General features: G+C 47.8%; 1 protein-coding gene across 1 annotated transcript; it reads left to right on the top strand.

Annotated features, from left to right (window-relative positions):
* Positions 1–7411: 7411 nt before the first annotated feature.
* Positions 7412–19474, top strand: LOC144159047 (uncharacterized). Its single transcript, XM_077690296.1, has 4 exons — positions 7412–7482; positions 9582–9718; positions 11590–11756; positions 18950–19474. The coding sequence occupies exons 1-4, from the start codon at positions 7412–7414 to the stop codon at positions 19376–19378; spliced, it is 804 nt and encodes a 267-aa protein (XP_077546422.1). The 3' UTR covers positions 19379–19474.
* Positions 19475–21015: the final 1541 nt, after the last annotated feature.

Genomic DNA, 21015 nt, shown 5'->3' with positions numbered 1-21015 from the left:
CCCTTCTCAAGAGTCACGCGTTGAGGCGGGATTAAGAAAAAAACCGACAAGAACGTAATTACGTGGCCCGCAGTTGCCCGTCACGATGTGCACACACCTTTTCGCGATGCCTGCGGGGAATGTCGTATCGGTGAGCGCAAACTTCAGTCCCTCCGAGAACGACATCATCACATTTTAGGAGACGATTTTTCGTACGCAAGAGATTCGTTCGCTGCTTCGTGAAATGATTGAGGGTCACGGCAAGACCCTCTGTTTCTTACTCAACAGAATTGCGGCTGCAGCGGGGTATATCTCGTTCTGATTAATGTTTTAAAGTAAACAAACTGCTGATGAAACACTGGAGCTTTCCAGATGTGAGCGGATTTCATCTTCATGCCAATAATCAAGGACCGCATGTTATAAAAGCAAAGGAGGCCTTACCTTAGAGCTGCTATCTTTTCTTTCTTTCTTTCTTTCTTTCTTTCTTTCTTTCTTTCTTTCTTTTCTTTCTTTCTTTCTTTATATCGCTCTTATTTATTTGTCTCATGACTTGCCTCATATCAACGAGGAGAGAGGTGGGAGTGCTGGTTGGCATGGAAGTGAGCCGTCATTAGGCCATAAATGTGAATGCCGTACTAACGAGCATTTACAAATTTAGTGGTAGGTTTTGATTATGGAATTCTCGGCTTCTGGGAATTTCGAAGCTCAAAATGCCCTTAGTTTAGTTCAAACGATGCATTAGAATCGTTTTTTGTTGGTGCATATGGGCAGACCCTTTGCAGAACAGAAGATAAAAAAAAGTTCCTGCGGTGAAACTAATCACAGTTACGAATAGAAATTATACCGCACTTGTACAATGATGGCCCTGTAACCACTTTAAATTTCACGCCTTTTCGGTTGAGGCGGTTCACGTGTGGAAACGTTTAGGAATTCTCGCCGGCTCCCCACGTGGCCTTTTAATAGTGGGGTCTCTGAAAACTGCGCTGTACTTCACGTTCTATCTTAAAACGACTCATACAATGTTCGACCGCCAATACGATGCGGAGTTTCCCGCATTTCTGATAATAATTACTTCACTGTGGGGTTTCAAAGAAGTTTTGTAGTTCTTACACGCTCGCCACTTTAAAATGCGTAGTATTTTGGATAAGTATTGTCCCGGAGAAGGGGGCGTACGTAACTCAAATCGCAATGTGATCTAAAACTAGGTATACCACGCTTGCCCGCAAACATCACTCTACAAGCGCGCCGATTTGCATCTCTTTCGTTTCCGCCGCAATTGCGAATCACAGGAACCGATGCTTACACGGCTAGTTCGCAGTCGCAATGGGTTTCAGGAAACGGTTGCGAAACGAGTTATAATGAGCCCACTCTAAAACATATATAACATGTATGTAAACATGGCATATAAATAATGATATATAAATCATTATAGCACTATATCAGAATACAATTACCGTAAACCCTCATTATAACGAAGTGAACGTGACGGCGAAACAATTCGATATAAGTGGTGGTGTTTGATATACGCAACTGCTCCCAAAATCTCAGTACGCTAGCCCAGCCGAATTAGCCATGACAGCCCTGCAGAAGTGGTAGTGCAAAATATGCAGTGAAACAAACCTTTATTCTGAAGAAAAAAAATGTCAACAAGCCGGGTCTGTCGGGTGCTTCTGCTGGGCGCGAAAAGTAATACCAAATACCGTCGGAATTATGATGAATCAGTGAGCTTATGTCACCGTATCGGTATTTTTTTACAAAAAAAAAAATAATTGGCCATTTCACTTTGTTAACGTGGTTGTCGAGGGAAGCTGCATTGGCGTACCACCGTACGACTACATTTACGGCACATTTTAGATGTTTTTTTTTGTTTTTCTGGACGCAGCGTCGTCGCTGTCTCGACGCCGTCTCTTGCACTAGCCGTCGCGGGCCCGTTCTTCCCTCTGCGCCACTGGATGGGCGCGGCGTTGACGCCTGCGCTCGACGTCGCTCCCCCGCTCTGTTTCTCGGGGCGCCGGATGGGCCCGATGGCGACTGTTACATTCGGTGGCACGGGAGCGCTCTCGTTCTCTCACCGACGCATCGCCGACGCGGCGGCGACGGTCGCCTTCTGCCGCTGCTCGCGGCGTTCGTACCAACGCGTGATCTGCTGTGAGAGTCTTCTATGGCTATTTCTGGCTCACCAACCACGTCACAAACACGTAGACATGACGCGTTTCTCTGCGACAGGCTCCGACGTTCCCTTTTCCTTTGTGACTTGGCGCCCCTTGCACTCAGCTTCTTTCTCGCATGCGCACACTATGCTTCGGACGGTTTTCTGCTCGGTGACAGGCAAACGGTTTGCCCTAGCCATAGACAGCTTCTCTGCAAAAAAGAAAACGTCTACATCCGGTGCTCAACGGAAGCAAAGTCTTCGGTGGGTTACCGCCTCATTATTAGTCCTCTCCGTGGGCGTCTTCCTTTCGCCCAACTGCTTTCGTCACGTCATTATGTTCGGTCCCAAAGAATAGAATCGGTAAATAGAACTATTAGAAAATGTGGCCGCAGATAACCATTCGGCGCATCTACCTATCTAGCTTAGCAGCGACCTGTTTTTGCCGTTTTGGTCAATGTGAATGTGCTCTTTTCAGATGAGGCTAAGTCTACAAACCAAAAGCGTTATTTTGCTGTCTTTGCGGCTTTTTAAGAGCTCAAAAAACTGGTCCACAAAAGACCCCAGTACTCTAACCGCCAGGTGGGCAGTGAAATCGCGGCGTGAAAAAAGAAAGAAAGAATCGGGAATAGGTGTTGTGATTCCCACTTGGGAAACCGCGGGACGTAATCTCAATTAAATGCCCTGGCAACTCGCGAACAAAAAATTAATATTAGCGCTGTAAATATTCAAGCACGCGCCACGCACAAAACTTTGAAGTTGAGTTTTTCGCGCCTGATAGAACACGTGTGACAGCAAACACCGAGCTAACGATACACGGATCATGTGGATTCCAGGCCACCAAAGGTAATGCCCGGCACAGTCGAATGCTTCAGGGTGAACCAGTATGGCCTCTATGAAAGCAATAAGTTCCTTAATGAAGATAGGGCCGAACGACTAGACATCCTAAGAACCGGAAAGGCCGTCTCAGTCCACCCATCGAAGATGAGGACAAGGTACAGAGCACCATTCACGGAAGAAAGCATTGTTCTCAAAGCAATTCGAACGACGCAGAGGAGGAACGGTAAGTGATGCGGCAGTGCGCACATCGCGGACACGGGAATGCGACGCACGAGGAAGCTCATACCGCCAGATAGCCCTGCTCCATCGGTTTCCGAGCAAGGCGGAGAGGACCACTCGCGCGAACTGCGCTCTCATGAATGCATAGCGGATGTCCTACGGGACTACATAACGTGCATAACTGAAGCCCATGTATACGACAAATGGGGGGGGGGGGGGGGGGGCACCGCCAGAGAAGCCGGCGACCTCGAGAAATAACTTCCCCCTGTCCTCCGGAGGGGAAGCGCGCCTGTCGCATTCTCTCCTGCCGCTTTCGCAGGCAACGGGGCCGGGATAAATTCGCGTGAAAACCCGACACTTGTTACATACGCTTCCCGCCCGAAAATGAGGTATTACCACACAAAGAACGCCCCAAAAAACAGCGGAACAGCGTTTTTAGAGGCGCTAAAACATTTCGTCGTCGGCGCGCTTTTTTTTTTTTCACGGAGCCTATATTATTTCACACCCCCTTTTCCAGTGACTCTGCGCGTACAGTATTGAAACTGAGTTGAAGAATGATAAGAGATAATCATAGCGACAAACTTTTATGGAGATTCAGATATGGAAGGGCTATTTTTTCCGCCTAAATAGAGGCATTTGTAAGTATTTCGGGGATCAACCTGTTCCTTTAATTTCGCACACTCTAATACGTCCTTCAGGCTTTATTTTGGCATTTCTTTTACTTTTCTGTGTGTGTTAACAGGGATGGTAACAGCTAGAACTCCAACTCCGCTAAGATGCTGGCATCCGCCGTACGTCATAACGTAAACAAAAGTTCAAACTAAACTAATGCCACTACATAAATGACTGAGGCTAGGTAGCGGCATAACCTGGCATTCGAGATGCTAGGCTCAGGTGGCACCAGACTGGACGACTGCAGCCTTCTGATTGGAACTAAAGCGAATTTGTCATGTCTCATTTCACTTTATGTTGAACTATAATACAAATGGTCTCATGTTAATGCAGCGTGGCAGAGGAAGGACAAAAGATTACAACCCCTTCCCTCTAGAAACAGGGGTGTGCACGCGAAGCTTGACCTCAGTGAGAACGAAAACGACCAAAATTGAAACGCAATTACCGCAAAACGAAAACTAAAATACTTCTGCCAAAATGAAAACGCAATGTCCGAAATGAAAATGCAAAACCACCGATAGACCAAAACTAACCCTTTCCCTTTTGCTGACTCTCACCCTTTTCCCTTTTGCCTAACCCTTTTTCTGAGCTGTATCCGAATGCAGGTGTTTGTTATATGTTATGTAAATCATTCTGTGATGATCAAGAACGTTTACGTTCTTCGAAGGCTGTCCGCTCATCCACGGAGTGAACCACGAGTGGCCTACCTATGCCGCGCTAGAAGTTAACTTGTCGACGAGAGCGATCGACCGCACTTGCGATGTGGCGAAATGCGGATAACGACGCTGGCTTGGCTCGCACTGTGACGTGATACAGCGGACACTAGCGTTATATCACGCTCAAGTGCCATAAGCTCCAACAGTGGCACAGTTAACTCTTTATCCCTGGCCAATCACCCGAGTGATGCTGCCAAACACTTCAAGGGCATCATCATCATCATCATCATCATAGCCGTCGTCGTCGTCATTAAAGCACCTGGATAAAGTCGGTTTCGCCGCAAGGCATTGAGGCATACGCCGCCCCTGACGGCGCAAGTTGTTAGCCAATACAAGCTTCGCTTGAAAATGCCGAAGTGAAATAGGAGGAATGGTATAGTCGTTAGTGAAAGGTTATCAGCTAAAACAATAGTAATGGTGAACTATGACGCATCTGCTAGATGAACCAAAAATAACGAACAGAAAAATATTGGCGTGGAAGAAACGGGTGAGGGGTCCACGTATGGTTGCTTTTTTTATGTGTGCGTGAGAGAAAAAAAAACCCTGAGCTCCCGTGAGTCAGCCGATCCAACTTGTTTCGGCAGATCTATCGTCCTATATGAAAAGTTTAAGGTACAGTTCTTAACTAGGGTCCCTGCAGGGGGCTTCAGTGAATGGCGGCGCTCACTTGGACCCACATTAATGTATCTGCCTGCCCGAACGAGTTGATGGCGATCAAATGGCGCAGGTCATGATCTAGTCAGTTTCATTCTACGCGGTGACTTATTTGAGCCAAATGCGTGTCCCCAGCTCTAATTCTAAAGGAAAACGTGGGCATGCTTCTAGAGTACCGAAAGCATCACTTCAACCATAGACCGCCTTGCCACTGTTGATTAGTCAGACCCCCACTGCATGTGAAGGTCAGACACAAACTAATTTTTACTTCTCGTCACTGCAAACGTGGTGGTGAGTGTTTAGCAACTGTCTTGAACGTCTTCGTAATTCGTTCGCAAGCTATCCGCTGCCCCACGCCACCTGCACCTCCGGGGCCCATCGCAGGGTACGTTCCTAACTCGGGTGACGCCAGCGTTTAGAGGCAGCGCTGCCATTTCCCCCAATGAGATTTGGGTTCGGTTGGCGCTTACCTGAAATTTAGTTTGTAGCTGAGAAATTTATTTTCTTTTTTGGGGTGTGGGTGGCAGACAGACAGACAGACAGACAGACAGACAGACAGACCAAAATTTAAGCGTTTACTTATGCCGAACCAAGACAACTAAGCAAAGAAATGGACTTGGACTGGCCATGCAATGAGACGAAATGACAACTGGGGGACCACAAGGATAGCAGAGTGGCTACCGAGAGACCCGTGTCTAGAAGAACTGGAAGACCATTAACTAGATGCAGGGACGAAATAAGAAAGCATGATCCCTCCGTCTAATGACGACGATGGTTGAACGCGAAGCTTTCTCGTGATGAATTCTTTCGTCGGCCAATCCAACACTCCCAGTATGTGCTCCTCTGGAGGTACGCACCACTTTTCTAGAATACCCACATCAACTCTCGGGTGTGCACTCCGAATGCGTAACGTTTGGGTTTGCGGTGTAAGGCGCGAGTCGGCACCAGCTGCTTGACGCTCGCTCCGACCATGTCTGAATGGAGCAATCGGGTAGACGCCGGATTCATAACGAGAGAGACCCCAGGTTCGATTCGAGCCACGGGAAACGTTTTTTTCTTTCACATCACCCACGAACATTTATCATCATCGTCAGAGAAAGTTGGCTTCCCTGCAGGGCGTATTGGCGTACAACGGCATCAGGGAGGACACTAAACCCTCGCTTTAAAAATTCAGAGGCAAGGAATGGAATCGGGCAGCTAGCGCAGGAGAGGAGCGGGTGGAGGTCAAAGGGAGAGGCATTCGTCCTGCAGTGGACCTAAATCGGCTGATGATGATGATGATGAACAAAGACAATCCCTTTAAACATTGTTAACGCTGCGGCCTCAAGCGCACACGCACGCTCCAAATGTGTGGAAAGTTGCTCTTGTGCATCACCCATTTCTATGGCTAAACCTTCCGCGCTTCCCCCAGCACTCCCGGCACTCTCTGTCCCCGCCTCGGAATTCGTAACTTTTTAGCCTTGCGCCTTTTTCGTGCAAAGCCCGTGTCTGTTCGGGCCCACTCGCAATGTTCCCACTGGTTCCAGCGTCGCGCCCTATTGGCAAGCATTTCGCCTAGCCTACTAGGCTATGGGCATGGCAGCAAGGGCGGAGTGCGAAACGTGCGGCACATCGGAGACGATACGCCACGTTTTATGCGAGTGCCCACGCTACTCGCCTGCAAGGAAGAAGCTGTCATCAGCACTGAGGAACTTAGACTCTCGGCGGCCTTTTTCGGAGGAGAAGATTCTGTGCCACTGGCCTTCTCAGTCATCCGCTCAGAAGGCGACTAAGGAACTATTACGTTTTCTACGGGCGACGAACTTGAACACTAGGCTATAGACTGAGAGCCTCCAGTGTCAATCACTGTCAGTGCCTCAGTGCTGGGCATACGTGTCTGGTCCAACTTTTCCTCTTTTTTTCCTCTCTCTTTTTTGCCCATTTCCCCTTTCCCATGTGCAGGATAGCAAACTAGGCTCTAGCCAGGTTAACTTTCCTGCCTTTATTCTACATTATTCCTTCCTTCCTTACTAGGCTATGAAGACGAGTGAGTGAACGTTCAGGCGGCAGAGACGGAAGAAAAAAAATTACCTTCTCACACCGGCGACCACTGGTTTTAGCGCCATCCCATGCTGCAAAAAGTGTGAGCTACTCACTAGGCGCATTCACACAGGGCACACCTAGAGGCAATTCGCCAGTGGGCATGCCTAGTGACTCAGTGACCCTAGTGATACCAGTGTTTCAGGTGCCACCACCAGCAGCGCTTCACCTAGTGTGAGTGTCTCTAGTGCCTCGACCAGTGGCTCTTAGCCTAATTCCGGTGCTTCTAGTGCCATTACAAGTTTAGCTAGTGTCTTCCAGGGCCGAAAAGGCACTGGGTTTTTCGATAGGGTTGTGTTAAGAAATTTTAATACTCTTCCGGCCCCACCACCACCACCTCTCTCTCTCTCTCTCTCTCTCTCTCTCTCTCTCTCTCTCTCTCTCTCTCGCGCGCGCGCGCGCGCGCATGCGTGTTGCTGCTGCTGCTGCTGCACATTGTATATGTGGCCAGCATTTTCGTTAGTACGGCGAACCCGGAAATTCAAGTGAAGCCATTTCAATGAACAAACACCTGAGTACCTTATTACACACACTTTTTCTTTAACCGGTGACGTACTGTAAAGTGAACTTCCGATGGAATGGCACTGCTCACACAAATATGATTACGGTAAAGCAAAATGAGATCACTTGCACCCCTTCTGAAAAGTAAAGGAAGAAGAAAAAAAAAAGAGATGCTGGACGGATCCAAACCACGAGGGAAATAACATAAATGATTATTTCAAAAATACACTCGGACATGGGACGCTCTCAGAAGTGTGCGCGCGAAGCCGCGCACAATCATAGACTGATATAGGAAGCTCAAATACCCCCTCGAGGAGTCATATGCCACAACGTACTCTTTCCGCGTACAGTGCGCGATGTGTGTTCCTTCCCTCTAGCTTTACGCGACCACACTCCCTTCCGGAAAAAAAGAAAGTTACACCGTACAAAATTATGCCTCACGCGTTGCATACACATACCAGAAAAACGCTGACACACGCGCCAGCCTTCCAGTCCGGTAAAGGAAGTTCTTAATTCCCGTCCACCCCTTTCCTCTTCTTTTCATTTGCAATGCCGCCAGCGGCATGCGCGGATAGTTAATTACAAGGCCTTGCACGTGGAGGCTTCCTCCAGAGCCCCAAGATAAGCATCGTTATGGCAACGGGACGGTAAATTGGGCAAAGTTAGCAAGTACTAACGGTGGGGCAGTTCGCACATTGATTGAGCGCCGCCGTTATGGTGCGTGTCTATTCCCTGTGTACACGCTGAGATCTCGCGCATAGCAATACAGGCCGTTGATGAGGCGTGTGCGACACTTGCGCTCTTCCGATTTACTGAAGTTCGTAACTGGAGCGGTACCGACAGCACACGATCAGCGTCTATGGGGCGCGCCGTATCGCATTGGTAATCCGTGACGGGTGCTGCCGTGTACTGCCAAGCCGGTCGGCGAACCTGACGATTCCCCGTGAACTTGCCATATCTTCTTCGGAGGGCAATAATGACGGGAGCAATTTTTAGAACCTTTGTAGCCTCCCAACCCCTCCGTACGTATATCTACTCCGCTATTTTAGAACAACGAAGCGTTAATAAAAAGTGAGACGGGACAGCATCGATAAACGCGTACAGCTCGTCCCGGCGTGCACATCGCGAGGCTTCCAGCCGAGACCGGCGGAGAGAAAGGTGAACAGGCGGCCGTCGGTCCCGAGCCGTGTCAGGCTGTCTTGACGAGTCGAGAACGTGCCATTCTCGAGAAAAATAAACAGGCCAAGACGAGCAGCGCGCCAGCGAGGAAACAAGCAGAGCAGCTGCGTTGGCAGGGCCTCGTGCGGCCCTGGCCAGCCGAAAAACGACCAACAGAACGAGTGGTCGACCAGACAAGGGGTTACCTCCGAAAAGCGCCAGTCCCTCGGCGCGTTTTCCTCGCTCCAGAGCCGCCACTGACGGAAGGATGTCAGGAAGAGAGATACGCTCCTCTCGCTGGGGTCATGGAAGTCGAGTCCTGACACAGGAGGGAGCATCGGCGGCCGAGGAGGAGCCCCCACTGCAAATAGGCTCCCCTCGACCCGTGACCCACGGCCAGCGTGCGTAGCTGACTGGGCGCCACTTTTCCTTTCGTCCGCAAAGGGCACTTTTGAGGAATTGTTCTCGGCCCCGCTCGCCGCCAATGAGCAGCTCCGGTGGAGAGAAGAGACAGCCGCCTCCTCGCGAAGAGCGCGGATCAGCGGATGCTATAAGAGATAGTAGGATCCCCGGGGACCGCACTCGTTCGCCTCTGCCCCCGCGCCGTCTCTGAGAACACAAAGTGCACGCTTTGCGGACAAGCACGTGACCGACCGTCTACTGGACGTGCTGTGCGAGTGCATCGACAACTGCTTCATCTCCATTTTGGGATTGAGTGCTTGCTCCTCGCTGTCTCAACTGCAGGCCGCGGGTGAGTTTACTGCGACTGCTTAACGGTTTAATATCTTCCACTGCGCAACTCCGGATGAAATTGTATATATATATATATATATATATATATATATATATATATATATATATATATATATATATATATATATATATATATATATATATATATATATATATATATATATATATATATATTTTGTTTTCTCTGCACGTTGCCTTTAGAATTGTCGTTTTCGGAAGCTTTATCTTGAATCCTGGGGCTGTATTCGATACGTGCAATGGAGAAACGAAGGGAAAAGGAACGCTGTGAACTAGACCCTTCTTCAGCGTTTCTTTTCCCAAAATTTTGGAGCCTTTGCTACGACGGGGATTTATCACGTTCCATTTATTTGTGCCCCATACAATATCGCGCTTACATTAATCGAGCGTAATGCTTTGAGCGTTTTGGAACACGGGTGACGCGTAGAGCCAGCCCCCTTTGCCGCCCACTGACTCCGTTGACGGGAGCTGATAGGTTTATGACAACACAGCACGCGGAGCACAGATTGTCAAAGGTGGCGCAGCGTGCGAGAAAAAAATGGGGAAGGAAAATGTATCAATAGGCAGCAGAAAGTGCTTCAGAGACAGGATAAGTATGCCGAGCATTTATAACTTGGGAAGAGTGCTCTGGTGGTTGCAGCATCCCGGACGCTGCCGTGAAGCCACGCTGGGCGCTAAAATGTCGCTTTCCCCTGTTGCTTGCATTTCGCCGAAAAGAATGGCGAAAGCTTACGACAGAGACTGTACAGTATCGCATGGTGGTCTTGATAAAGCAGATTAATACAGTAAGTGAGAAACTCGGCGACTCGTGCTGCGTACACACGTATGTTTATGTGCGCGTTCGGAAAACACTGCTGAAGGCCGAAGCCGCATCGTTCACAGTAAACGCTTCTGTGAAAGTGCGTAAACGCACGAAATATGCCTGGTACCCAGTCATAATTGGTTGCCACAGAATTCGTAGAAATATGTCAGAACACGCGCCTTTTCTGCGTAGCATTGAGGCGTGAAGCGGAGTCCGCGGCCTGTCTCAGGTACTTCCTCCGCCCGGTGTGGGTTGTCTTTGGAGAGCTAGAGCAGAGCGGATAACCGGGCCCAGTAACGCGCCCGGTACACAGTCGGCGCACCTGCGCATGCGCAGAACTGTTGCCGCCGTCTCCGCGCGCACGCGCAGTGTTAAGAGTCACCTACCGGGTACCGCCCCTAGACCGGTTCTCCGTTCTGGTATAACTATCTTGTCTTCTCTCTTTTGGCATAACGAGTTCTGTGTTGTGAGTGGCCGGTATACGTCTGCGTGCTCTTCCGATAAGCATCTATTGATTTATTCATCTGTTCCATTTAGCATCAAGTATCTCAGTCGCGAAAGGGTTGAGTAGTGGGCCAGTAATTATAGAGTGTAGTGAAGGATGTTCTCGCCTCGTTTTTTTTTTCTGCATTACCCACTAGCTAACCCCACTAAATGTGCACACATATTCTTTTTACTCGGCTCGAAATGCCTGTGTCGTTATTGAGCGCAACAGGGCCGGTACTTTTTTACGGGGGCTCAAAATATTCTTTGTTATATGACTCGGTACTTTAACTGGTGTTGGGAACGCGGCGAGATACCGGTACAGTGGAAAGACTCAAAAGACTGTAATGATTCCGAAGCCTGCAAAGAAACTTAACCTAGAGAGCCTGGCACCCATCTCACTAACGTCGTGTATGGGCAAATTGTTAGAGCACGTAGTCCTAAACAGACTTCACGTGATCATGGACAAAAGAAACCTTTTCCCCCATACCATGATGGGCTTAGACCTGGCCCGTCCACGCAAGACGTGATGTTGAGACTCAAGCCTAAAATCCTTGACGGAAAAGGATGTTCGCCGTCAGACACCAGAGCTATTCTTGGTCTGGGCCTGACGAAGGCATTTGAAAGCGTCAAGCACGAGGCAATTCTGGAGAGTCTAGAGAACCTGGGAGTCGACACCAGGACTTACAACTACGTTAGGGACTTTCTGTCCAACAGAACGGCACGCCTGGTCGTGGGCGGAGTAGAATCGGATGTCATAGAGCTAGGGAGCAGGGGCACGGCTCAGGGCTCCGTCCTTTCTCGTTTCTCTTCAACGCGGCCATGATCGGGCGCCCTCGCATCTTAGATTCCATAGAGGGGCTGGAACACAGCCTGTATTCAGACTACGTTACCATCTGGTCGTCCGGAGGTGGTAGCGATGGAGAGATCCAGGAACGACTGCAGAGGGCCGCGGACGCAGTGGCAGAGTACGCTGACCCGAGGGGTCTGCGTTGCTTACCGCAGAAATCCGAGCTTCTGTTATATAATCCTACAAGGCAAAGGAAAAACGCGATAGAAGTAGCTAAGCGAAGTCCTCCGATTGACCTCCGGGTCGAGGGACTAAAGATTCTCCTGGTACACAACATCACGGTTCTGGGGCTCAGGATCCCAGTGAACGGGCACAACATGGAGGCCACCAGGGCGCATGAGGGTATCGTGCACCAGACGTCCTGACTCGTCTCTCGCATAGCCAATCGGCATCGGGGAATGAAGGAGGCGAACCTCCTAGGCTCGTACAGGCTTTCGTCATGAGTCGCGTGGCGTACGTGGTGCCCTTCCTCAATATGTTCACAAGGGAGAAAGAGAAAGTAGATTGGCTGATAAGAAGGTCCTACAAACAGGCATTGGGCATACCAATCACGACATCTACCGAAACATTTGCGGCCATGGGGCTGCACAACTCGGTCGACGAATTTATAGAAGCGCGACGCATAGCGCAAGCGGAAGACTCTCGAGAAGCGAGCAGGCACATCTTAGCCTCTCTCGGCATCCGCTAGGAGTCTCAGTTTGGAGAGAAACGTTCTCTTCCGACTGCAACGAGAGGGGTACTGAAGATCCCCCTCTCCCGGCAAACATGCACCTGCAGATGGACGTGGCGAGAAGAACGGCCAGAGCGGCAGCTCTAAAGCGGCAGCTCGATCCCAACGCGGGCAAGACAAATGGAAACAGAATTTACGTGGACGCTGCGGACTGTCAGATCACGCGAAAATCGCAGAGCAGAAATGGCGCAATGTCTGTGGCAGTGGTGGATCATGAGGGGAACCTGATCACTTCCAGCTAAGTCTGAGACTTGCCTTCATCAGAGTACAGTTACAGGATTTTGTTGCAAAATCATGTAACTGTACTCTGATGAAGGCAAGTCCCATTGCCGCTACGTGAGTAAACCTTCTTTGTTATTGTTCTTGCTTTGTATCCGACTCTTTACTTATACGTATACATATATGAAATGTTGTTATATGAAAATACATTGCACATTGTACCTTCTTAATGTTTCTGATTATGTCATCTCTCCTTTTCAGCTAAACGAGGTTTTGCCACGTCGACAAGTTCACGCTGCTCTAAAGTCATGAAGGTCTTCGTAATGCTTGGTTCGTTGTGTCTTTATTTTATCTCTTACCCCCGACTGGTGCGTTTTTAGCTGTTAACCGACGCCAGAACCACGTACATATTTGTATTGTATACCTTTATATGAGAACGTGTCGGTTCTTGGTGACCTTGCAATCTCCTAACCGCATTTACCGTAATATATTCTTCCCCAGAAAGTTCCAAAGTGACCAATCTCGCGATTAAATGGGCAAGGTAGGCCAATGGCAACGTAACTACATTGTGCAATGCGAGAATGACCATGGTATCACGTGAACGCCAAATTAGTCTTTTTGGATGTAGCGATTAGTCATTCAAGTGCGTTGTGAGAAAGCAGACCCCGAAAATTATTTTTACAGCCTAGACCGTTTTACGCAGTAATAAGCAGCTAAAGACTTGATATTTGAAATAGAGTGGATTTTCTGAATATAGAGTGCAGCACAGTATGCGGGACCTGCGTGTCGTGACCCGCAAGGATGACTGTCTCGAAATTAGGACTAAGGCTTCCTTCATGCCGATTCCGTACATTCTCCATTGCCTTCGTCGAGATGGCAACGTCCGATTGCCGGTGGATCGTACCTACATGGTCGGCGACAAGGCTGCCCTACTGAAACATTGTTCCACTTTTCGTGACGGCATGTTTGCTTAAATCGACATTCCGTGGCATACTATAAAGTTGGCGATAAAAATTAACTGACTGCCACACTGACTGCCACACGCCGCGGACAAGTAGAGCGAAAACGCTTGTTGCTGCGACGGGGAAATGCTGCTTACAATTTAGCTTAAGTTTCTATCTTCTCGTATGACCCCTTAATTTTAATTGACATTCATCGCTACCGATTCCCCCACCTTTTCATCCTCTCAACCAAAGCGCGTAATTGTTTTGGAAATCGTCTGTAACCAAGTAGCAACAGGACTTTTCCAAAATGTTTTAGGTAGATAATGTTGGTACAGGAATGGCAATGTGCCTAGGCTTGCAGCTGTGGTGTTGGGCAGTGATCCAAACGCACGGTAGTAGTAGTAGTAGTAGTAAGCTTTATTTTGTGAAAAGGGGTAAGGGAAAGGGGGAGAGATCAAGGGTGGGTTCGATATTCCATGATCCCAGGAGCTATTTGGCCATCCCTGGCCCTACTAAGCAGCGCAAGCTGCTGTGCAGGGTCCGAGCTGGGCAGGGCTTCCTCCCAGGACTCTAATGAGGTTTGGTGGCTATTTTTGTCCCAACTGATTGGGCAATTCCAAACTGTATGGAATAAATCGGCCTTCTGGTGACATTGCTTGCAGTCCTCATCATACTTTTCTAGGAACATTAGTGAGAGTCTGGACCTGTGTACGTAGATGTTCGTCTGTATTTTTCTAAGATTTCTCGTTTCTTCAGCAGTTACGCTGGGGTGTGGCGTAGGCATTGATCTTCGCTGAAGTCTATAGGATGTTAATTTGTATGTGCTTTGACAGGCACTGAAACTTACCCCCATATTCTGAAGACAATAATGATCATCGTTTCAACTAAACTCATGGAAACAGCCGTGGGCCTTGTTAACCATTACGCACTTCAGTCCTGAGCCATTCGGGTGAAAGGGGTGAACAAATTCAGCCGATGGCCACGCTCAGCATTCAACCTAACTTTAAAAATGTGATGTGCGCATTCCCCGCATGGCATGGTGATTTACATTATACACAGTGTTGGTCCCATTTTTGAGTCAAGTTTGTTTCCTTGGAGGCAGCAGTCGGACAGTAGGGCACATAGATTAGGCTAAGTATTTCAGTATGGTAGTAGAAGAATCTCGGTTTCATAATATCCTCGCATCATCGTTGATGAGTCGTATGTTAGCGATCGCAGCGCAGAGTGGGCCAACAATTAAACGCTGACCCGGTAACCTTTAAATGTGAATGGCGCATACATGTTATCCTTTTTTCTTTCCCTGTTCTAGCGCTGTTCGCTATTACTGAATATGGAAACGCCAAAACAAGGGTAAGTTCATGTGCTCATTTAGTCCACCTTTTTGTAGAATGCGCTTGTGAGAGGATATTGTAGTTCTGACGCGGATATGAATAATCGTTATCTTTCTCATTATTTTAAAAGTAGAAAGACCGAGTGGATTGGCTGATAAGCATTTCACGAGAGACAAACGCAAGTAGGGAACGGTGCGCAACACAAATCTAATCGCGTTTCTTTGCCGTTGTTTACGTTCTGTTTTATTCTGATTTCTCGAGATGCTTCAAAACAACTTATTTTATAGCAGTGATAAAAAATTGTAAACAATATTTGAGGCGGTTTTTTTTTCTAAATGAGCCAGATCCACCTAACGCGAATTTGAGAAACAAGCGGAAGTTTGTTACCGGAACTAAATGCAATGCTGTCAAAGCTATTATATGATATATTTTACATGTCAGCTGTGGGAAGTTTATGGCCACACGTTATTAAAAATTATGCCGTGAATTTGAGCAATACTGGGGCGATAAGTTTGCATTTGGCTCACATTGAATTGAAACACTAAAGTTGATGCGGCGTTCTTATGAAAACTTTGCTTAAATTGACTTTCAAGCATGGTGTGATTCAGTTTTGGTGGAAAAGTCATTAAAAATGTTCAAAAGGGCTTCAAGAACAGTAGACCTATGCATGGGTCCTCAGTAGACATATACAGGTGAGTCCTCTTGGCCCCCATTAGCAGCTCTCTTCGAATTCTTCCGTAATATAGTTTTCTTGGGCCCGCCTGAAGGCACTCACGAAGTAAGCGAGCTCTTCATTGCTTTGCCATGAATTTCCAAAACGCGTCACCAGAAGGCTGCTCGTATCTTCTTCTTCCCCTTAATGAAGTGGTTCGTACTTTCAGGGGGAGGGGGGGGGGGGTGAGCAGCTATTTAGTTAACTACTAAAATGGCAAATATGGGAGTAAAAAAATAAATATAGCCAGAGCTATTTCGTGGGGACGAGTAAGACGAAATGAAATAATTGCTTCACATCTCCCAGTTTCATTTCGTTCATTTCTTCTTCCGTTCACTTCGTCGTTGACATCTGGGGACAGATCTTTCACCGATATCCTACTTGTCGGCTTAAATCATAATACGCCAGCTTTGGATAGAAAAAAAAAACAAACTTCCGGAAACACGCACGAAACAGTCTGAACAGTGAAGCCAAAAGCAAACTCCCATTGAGAAAATAAATTTGGCTCATTTTGGTCCGTGAAACAGCAGGATCTGGCTCATTTTCGATACGAACTACGATTTGCGTACACGTTTTCAGGGCGTTATCTCAACTGTTTTCTTGCAACCTTTTTTTTAGGGGAAAGCTGCCGAGTTTTTCCTGTCACTGCAGTTTTATACGACTAAGTTTCGATTTCTGGATCTGGCGCATTTCGAAAAAAAAAAAAACGCCTCATTTGCTGAACGTGCAATGTGTTCGCTACATTCTCGCGCACACAGCGACCGACAGTCAAATCTCTGTGCCAATTTTTTTATACTAGCTAAGGCTTGCTACTAGGTGTAGATGCTCTTATAGATAGTGCATTTGGTTTACACTGAGCTTTTTGGCCACTCCCTGGGATATGCCCATAGGAATTTTTTGTAAACAGCACCGACGATTTTTGGGTTGAAATGCGATAATGCGGTACTAGTACCTTCTTTTGGTCTAAATTCGACCCATCCCACGTTCCTTTATGAAGCTGGCTTGCCCTGATTATGGTCATGCTTGTAGTGAAGCGCCATTTACAGGCAGTTTCCGAATCGTACGTCGTACAGCATGACACTGCGGTAGCCAGACTCCCGTACACATTTGTAGCTGTAGGCTGCTTAAGCACTTCTGCTAGCGCACATTAGTCGGGCTCGTCCACGAAGCAAGCGCTTTCCCGCAACAACAAGAAATTTAGCATGTCATATTGGTTCCAAGTCAAGATATGACATGGTAAATATACAAAAACCACTAATTTCCCCCAGGAATAAAATGTTTACTACAGAACTTAATTTAAATATGGCAGCATTGGTTTTCTTGCTGCGCTCTTTGTGCTGATTGCTGCGCGAAAAAGAAAACTAAAAGAAAACACGTTTGCCCATTACAGTGTAGACCACCAAGAGCGAGTAAACCTGTTCTCCGAAATATACGGCTAGACGGGAGAACTGCAAAACACTATTGTGGAAGTTCACGACTATTCGACCAGCTAATGACGTAAAGGCGACCTTCGCCTGCCATTCCTCTAAAGTTATTCAGTTGAGCAAGTTCGAGTTTCCACGTCCTATAAAGTTGTCTTTACATTTTCAGTCGTTTATAATTATTACGCGGCCAATAAATGGCTAATTGTGGTCTTTTTTATGCCAGAACATTTCGTTATGAAGAAAGTTGCACGAAAGCCTACCCGTTGCCCCCCCCCCCTCCTTTCGTAAATTATATGAAGTATACCTTTACCAATGAAGTGCCTATTGTTAATATTTCTACACTTTTAAATGCATAGGTACTTGAGTAAACAGTTGTGAAGTATGTGTTATTAGTGCTTTTATCGTAAGGAACTCTCCGGTGATTAGTGGAACTCTTATTTGACCTGCTTAGTTCTTCGATGTTCTTGGGAGCAGCCACATTTTGAATTGTTCACTGGCGGTCTCAGAAGGCTAGAGTTATTGGAGAAACAGGCATTTTTAACAACAATATCGGGGCAGGAGCTGCAATACTGGACGTCTTTTCTTCTTAGGTATGTCTTTGCTACTAGAAGTTGAGGAATACGAAAAAAAATAGACTGAGGTGGTTTTTCACTCTTGCTTTCGTACTGTGGCTGGTTCGATAGATGTGGCGCGCTGCCGATGTCTTAGAGCTGGTACACGCTTCAGGGCACGCACTTCGCGTCGCACTTGTCGCGCCAGCTACATTACAAAATCCCGGACCATCTCCACCAACGTGAAACCTAGGGAGGGGCGAAGCCTGCAGTGTATAAGTGTATTATTGGTGCCTTAGCGTTTTTGCCCACGGAGATGAAACCTTGGGGGGGGGGGGATTACAGGTATACAGGTTTGCTGTAAAAAGTCTCATGTCTTTGAAGCCCGAAGCGTTCTATCGCGAGGCGTTGGAAAACGAGTGTCCCGGTGTGTTCTTTTAGTACGTGTTTTTGCCCACGGAAATGAAACGTTCTAGCGCGAGGCGTTGGAAAACGAATGTCCCGGTGTTTTAGTGGGGTGACTACATGAAATAACGACGACGACAGAAGACTCCGACTGCCCGGGCCCCGAAGGGGCTTCGCCCCTAATAGTATTCAGGGAAAGGTTAGTCAATCATTTGCATTCAACACAAATATGAACCTTAATCAAGGGCTTACAAAGCTCTTATGCTTACGCATACGAGGCTCAAACCATAAACATTATCGTGACACGCACTATAAAACATCGGTGGGGTGAGCGTCGAGCGAAGGAGAGCCTCCGTGAGTACGGCGCGAGCCCCTTGCTGCTGCGGAATATTAATCATGGGTTGAGCCAAAGTGTCGGACGGATGTCTTGTTTTGATGGGGGAGGGTAAAATGACATGCACAGACATGTGCAAGCACCTAAATGGGCACTAAAGGTCTCAGGTAAGCTTGCAAAAGTGTGTGTCACAGTATGCCAGGGCTGCTGTGGAACTCTTAACGTCCCATATTCCTGTACGAATGAAATCAATTTTATGAGCCTGGTTTTCAACCATTTTCTCCAACTGGCGTCGTCCCAGCACAATCTTTCTGACCAGTGGTTCGTGACAGCTGTTGTAACGCCGTTGTAATCCGGCTTCGAATGGGTGGCGAAGACAGGCGCCCTGACGTTTCCCGCCCTGTCTTGTGTGACCCTCGCGAGCAGAGCCGGCGAGCGGCGTACGAGCTTCCCGACGGCGTGGAGTTCGTGGTGGGCGGCCTGCAAACGACCTTCCAGTGCCAGAGGGGCGGCTACTTCGCCGACGTGAGCAACAACTGCCAGCTGTTCCACATCTGCAACGAGGTGTACAAGGAGGACGGCTCGGTGGAGCTGCAGCAGTACAGCTTCTTCTGCGGCAACCAGACCGTGTTCAACCAGCTCAGCCTCACGTGCTCCCACCCGGAGGAGTCGGTGCCGTGCGCCAGCGCACCCGACTTCTTCTACATCAACGACAACATCGGCCGCCTCGACACGCCGCTCCACACCGAGGACGACCTCCAGCGGGCCGCTCCGCTCGTGCCCGGATTTCAGCAGCAGCAGCAGCAGTTCGCGGCCTCCAACCGACACGAGACCAGGGTGGCGCCCCACAAATGACAGCACTTCTGGACCAGCATCGTCCCATGTCCTCTGGATGTGAACATTCCTCATCTTCAATTTGCGGCAATTCATTGACTTTACTGCCCTGTCGCGTGTCGCCCGTGTATGTACATACGTGTCCTCTTGAACAACCTCCGGTGCCCTTGTAACACCACGCTACTTTGTATACGGTTTAGCTGCAAAACACGAACGGGCCTGTTTGTAGCATAAGGGAAAGCAGAACTACGCTAGGTTCGTTTCGCCAACGCGGCCATCGGCAACTCACAGCGAGCGACAGGAAAGGAAGCAATTGACTGCACGTTGGCTGCTACCTGCGCAACATCGGTGCGTTAGTGTCCTTTCAGCATACGTTGCCTTTGTTTAGATTTTCTTGACTGCAGTACCCCAAACATAGTCTACAACAACCATACAGCCAAGCTTGTGGAAGATTTTGCCTTGAGGGATGGAGAATTTGCGAAAAAATTCCCCCCTCGAGCTCACGATGACGCCTTTAAAATCAAAGCACACAAGTAGCTTTATTGCTGAATCCGACTCCAAACAGCACCTCAAGAGGTTTCTTCGTTATATGCCAAGTTACAGTGAGAGTCCCATGTTCACGTCCGAAGCAGTGCAAGACCATTTGTGACGTATCAAGCTGTCTCGACACTATGCAGTGTTTCGGTGTCTGTGGGAGGTTGCGGAAAGTCCGGGTAAAGGGTCATGGGGGATATAAGTGCAAGAAGCTCACGGCATAGTGCTCTGTCTAACCACACTCGCCTCCACCGCACTATGCTGCAGAGCAAACTTTCGAATTTTTCGGAAAAGCTTGCTGTCGCCTACCCTTCTATTCTTTCCAGTTAGTTTCTATTGCTCTCATACCACAACTCTGTACAGGTACTTAACTACGTGCGCTTTTTACTAAGAGCTTTTTACGAGTCTGGTGACCGCGAGGCCCAACCAAAGATCAAAGAGAAAACAGTTGCCCATTGTATAGTGTGTGCCGTCGCTGTAGCCAGCTTTTTTTTTGTGAATTTCAAGGTTTTTTTTTAGCTGGGTAAATGGCTTTTGGAACACGACATAACTTTGCTCGCCTTGTACAGAAACCAGGAATGTTCATTGGAACATCACTTCAAGCAAGAAAGAGCAGTATCATTGTTGTAAAAGCCATTCGGCTGGCTTTATTCGTGTGTCGTGGTGTTTTGGATGCAAAAAGTACTGCAGTTGCTTAAAATGAACTCCTCACCTTTCATTTGTTTGGTATCTATGTGGTTCGGGCTGCTCGGTTTACTTCCCCTAGCTTTCGTCTAAACCAATCACATTTCTTTTTCTGTACATGATATATACTTTCATCACCGAAATATGAATGACAAGAATTGGCCACAAAAATATGCACTTATGCTCACAATATTCTTAAATAATATTACCAGTGAATGCTACCAAAGCCCATCATGACCAAATTATCCTTTTTTGAGAACTCGTCGAGATGTCGGAATTAAGTTAGGGAAGTAGGCCTTTTTTTGTTTGTATGCCCTTTCCACTTCACATAACATAGGTGTTTAACTGCACAAGGGCAAAAAGAGGCTTAGTGAAAAGCGACTTGCCGACAAAAGGTTTCCTTGTATGCATTTATCGTGCATGTATGTAATTCCATCTAT

Source organism: Haemaphysalis longicornis, unplaced genomic scaffold (assembly GCF_048455015.1).
Source record: "Haemaphysalis longicornis isolate Haplotype H1 unplaced genomic scaffold, Haemaphysalis longicornis Haplotype H1 scaffold_1, whole genome shotgun sequence".
NCBI classification, from domain to species: Eukaryota; Metazoa; Arthropoda; class Arachnida; order Ixodida; family Ixodidae; genus Haemaphysalis; species Haemaphysalis longicornis.
This window is presented reverse-complemented; position numbering and strand designations above follow the sequence as displayed.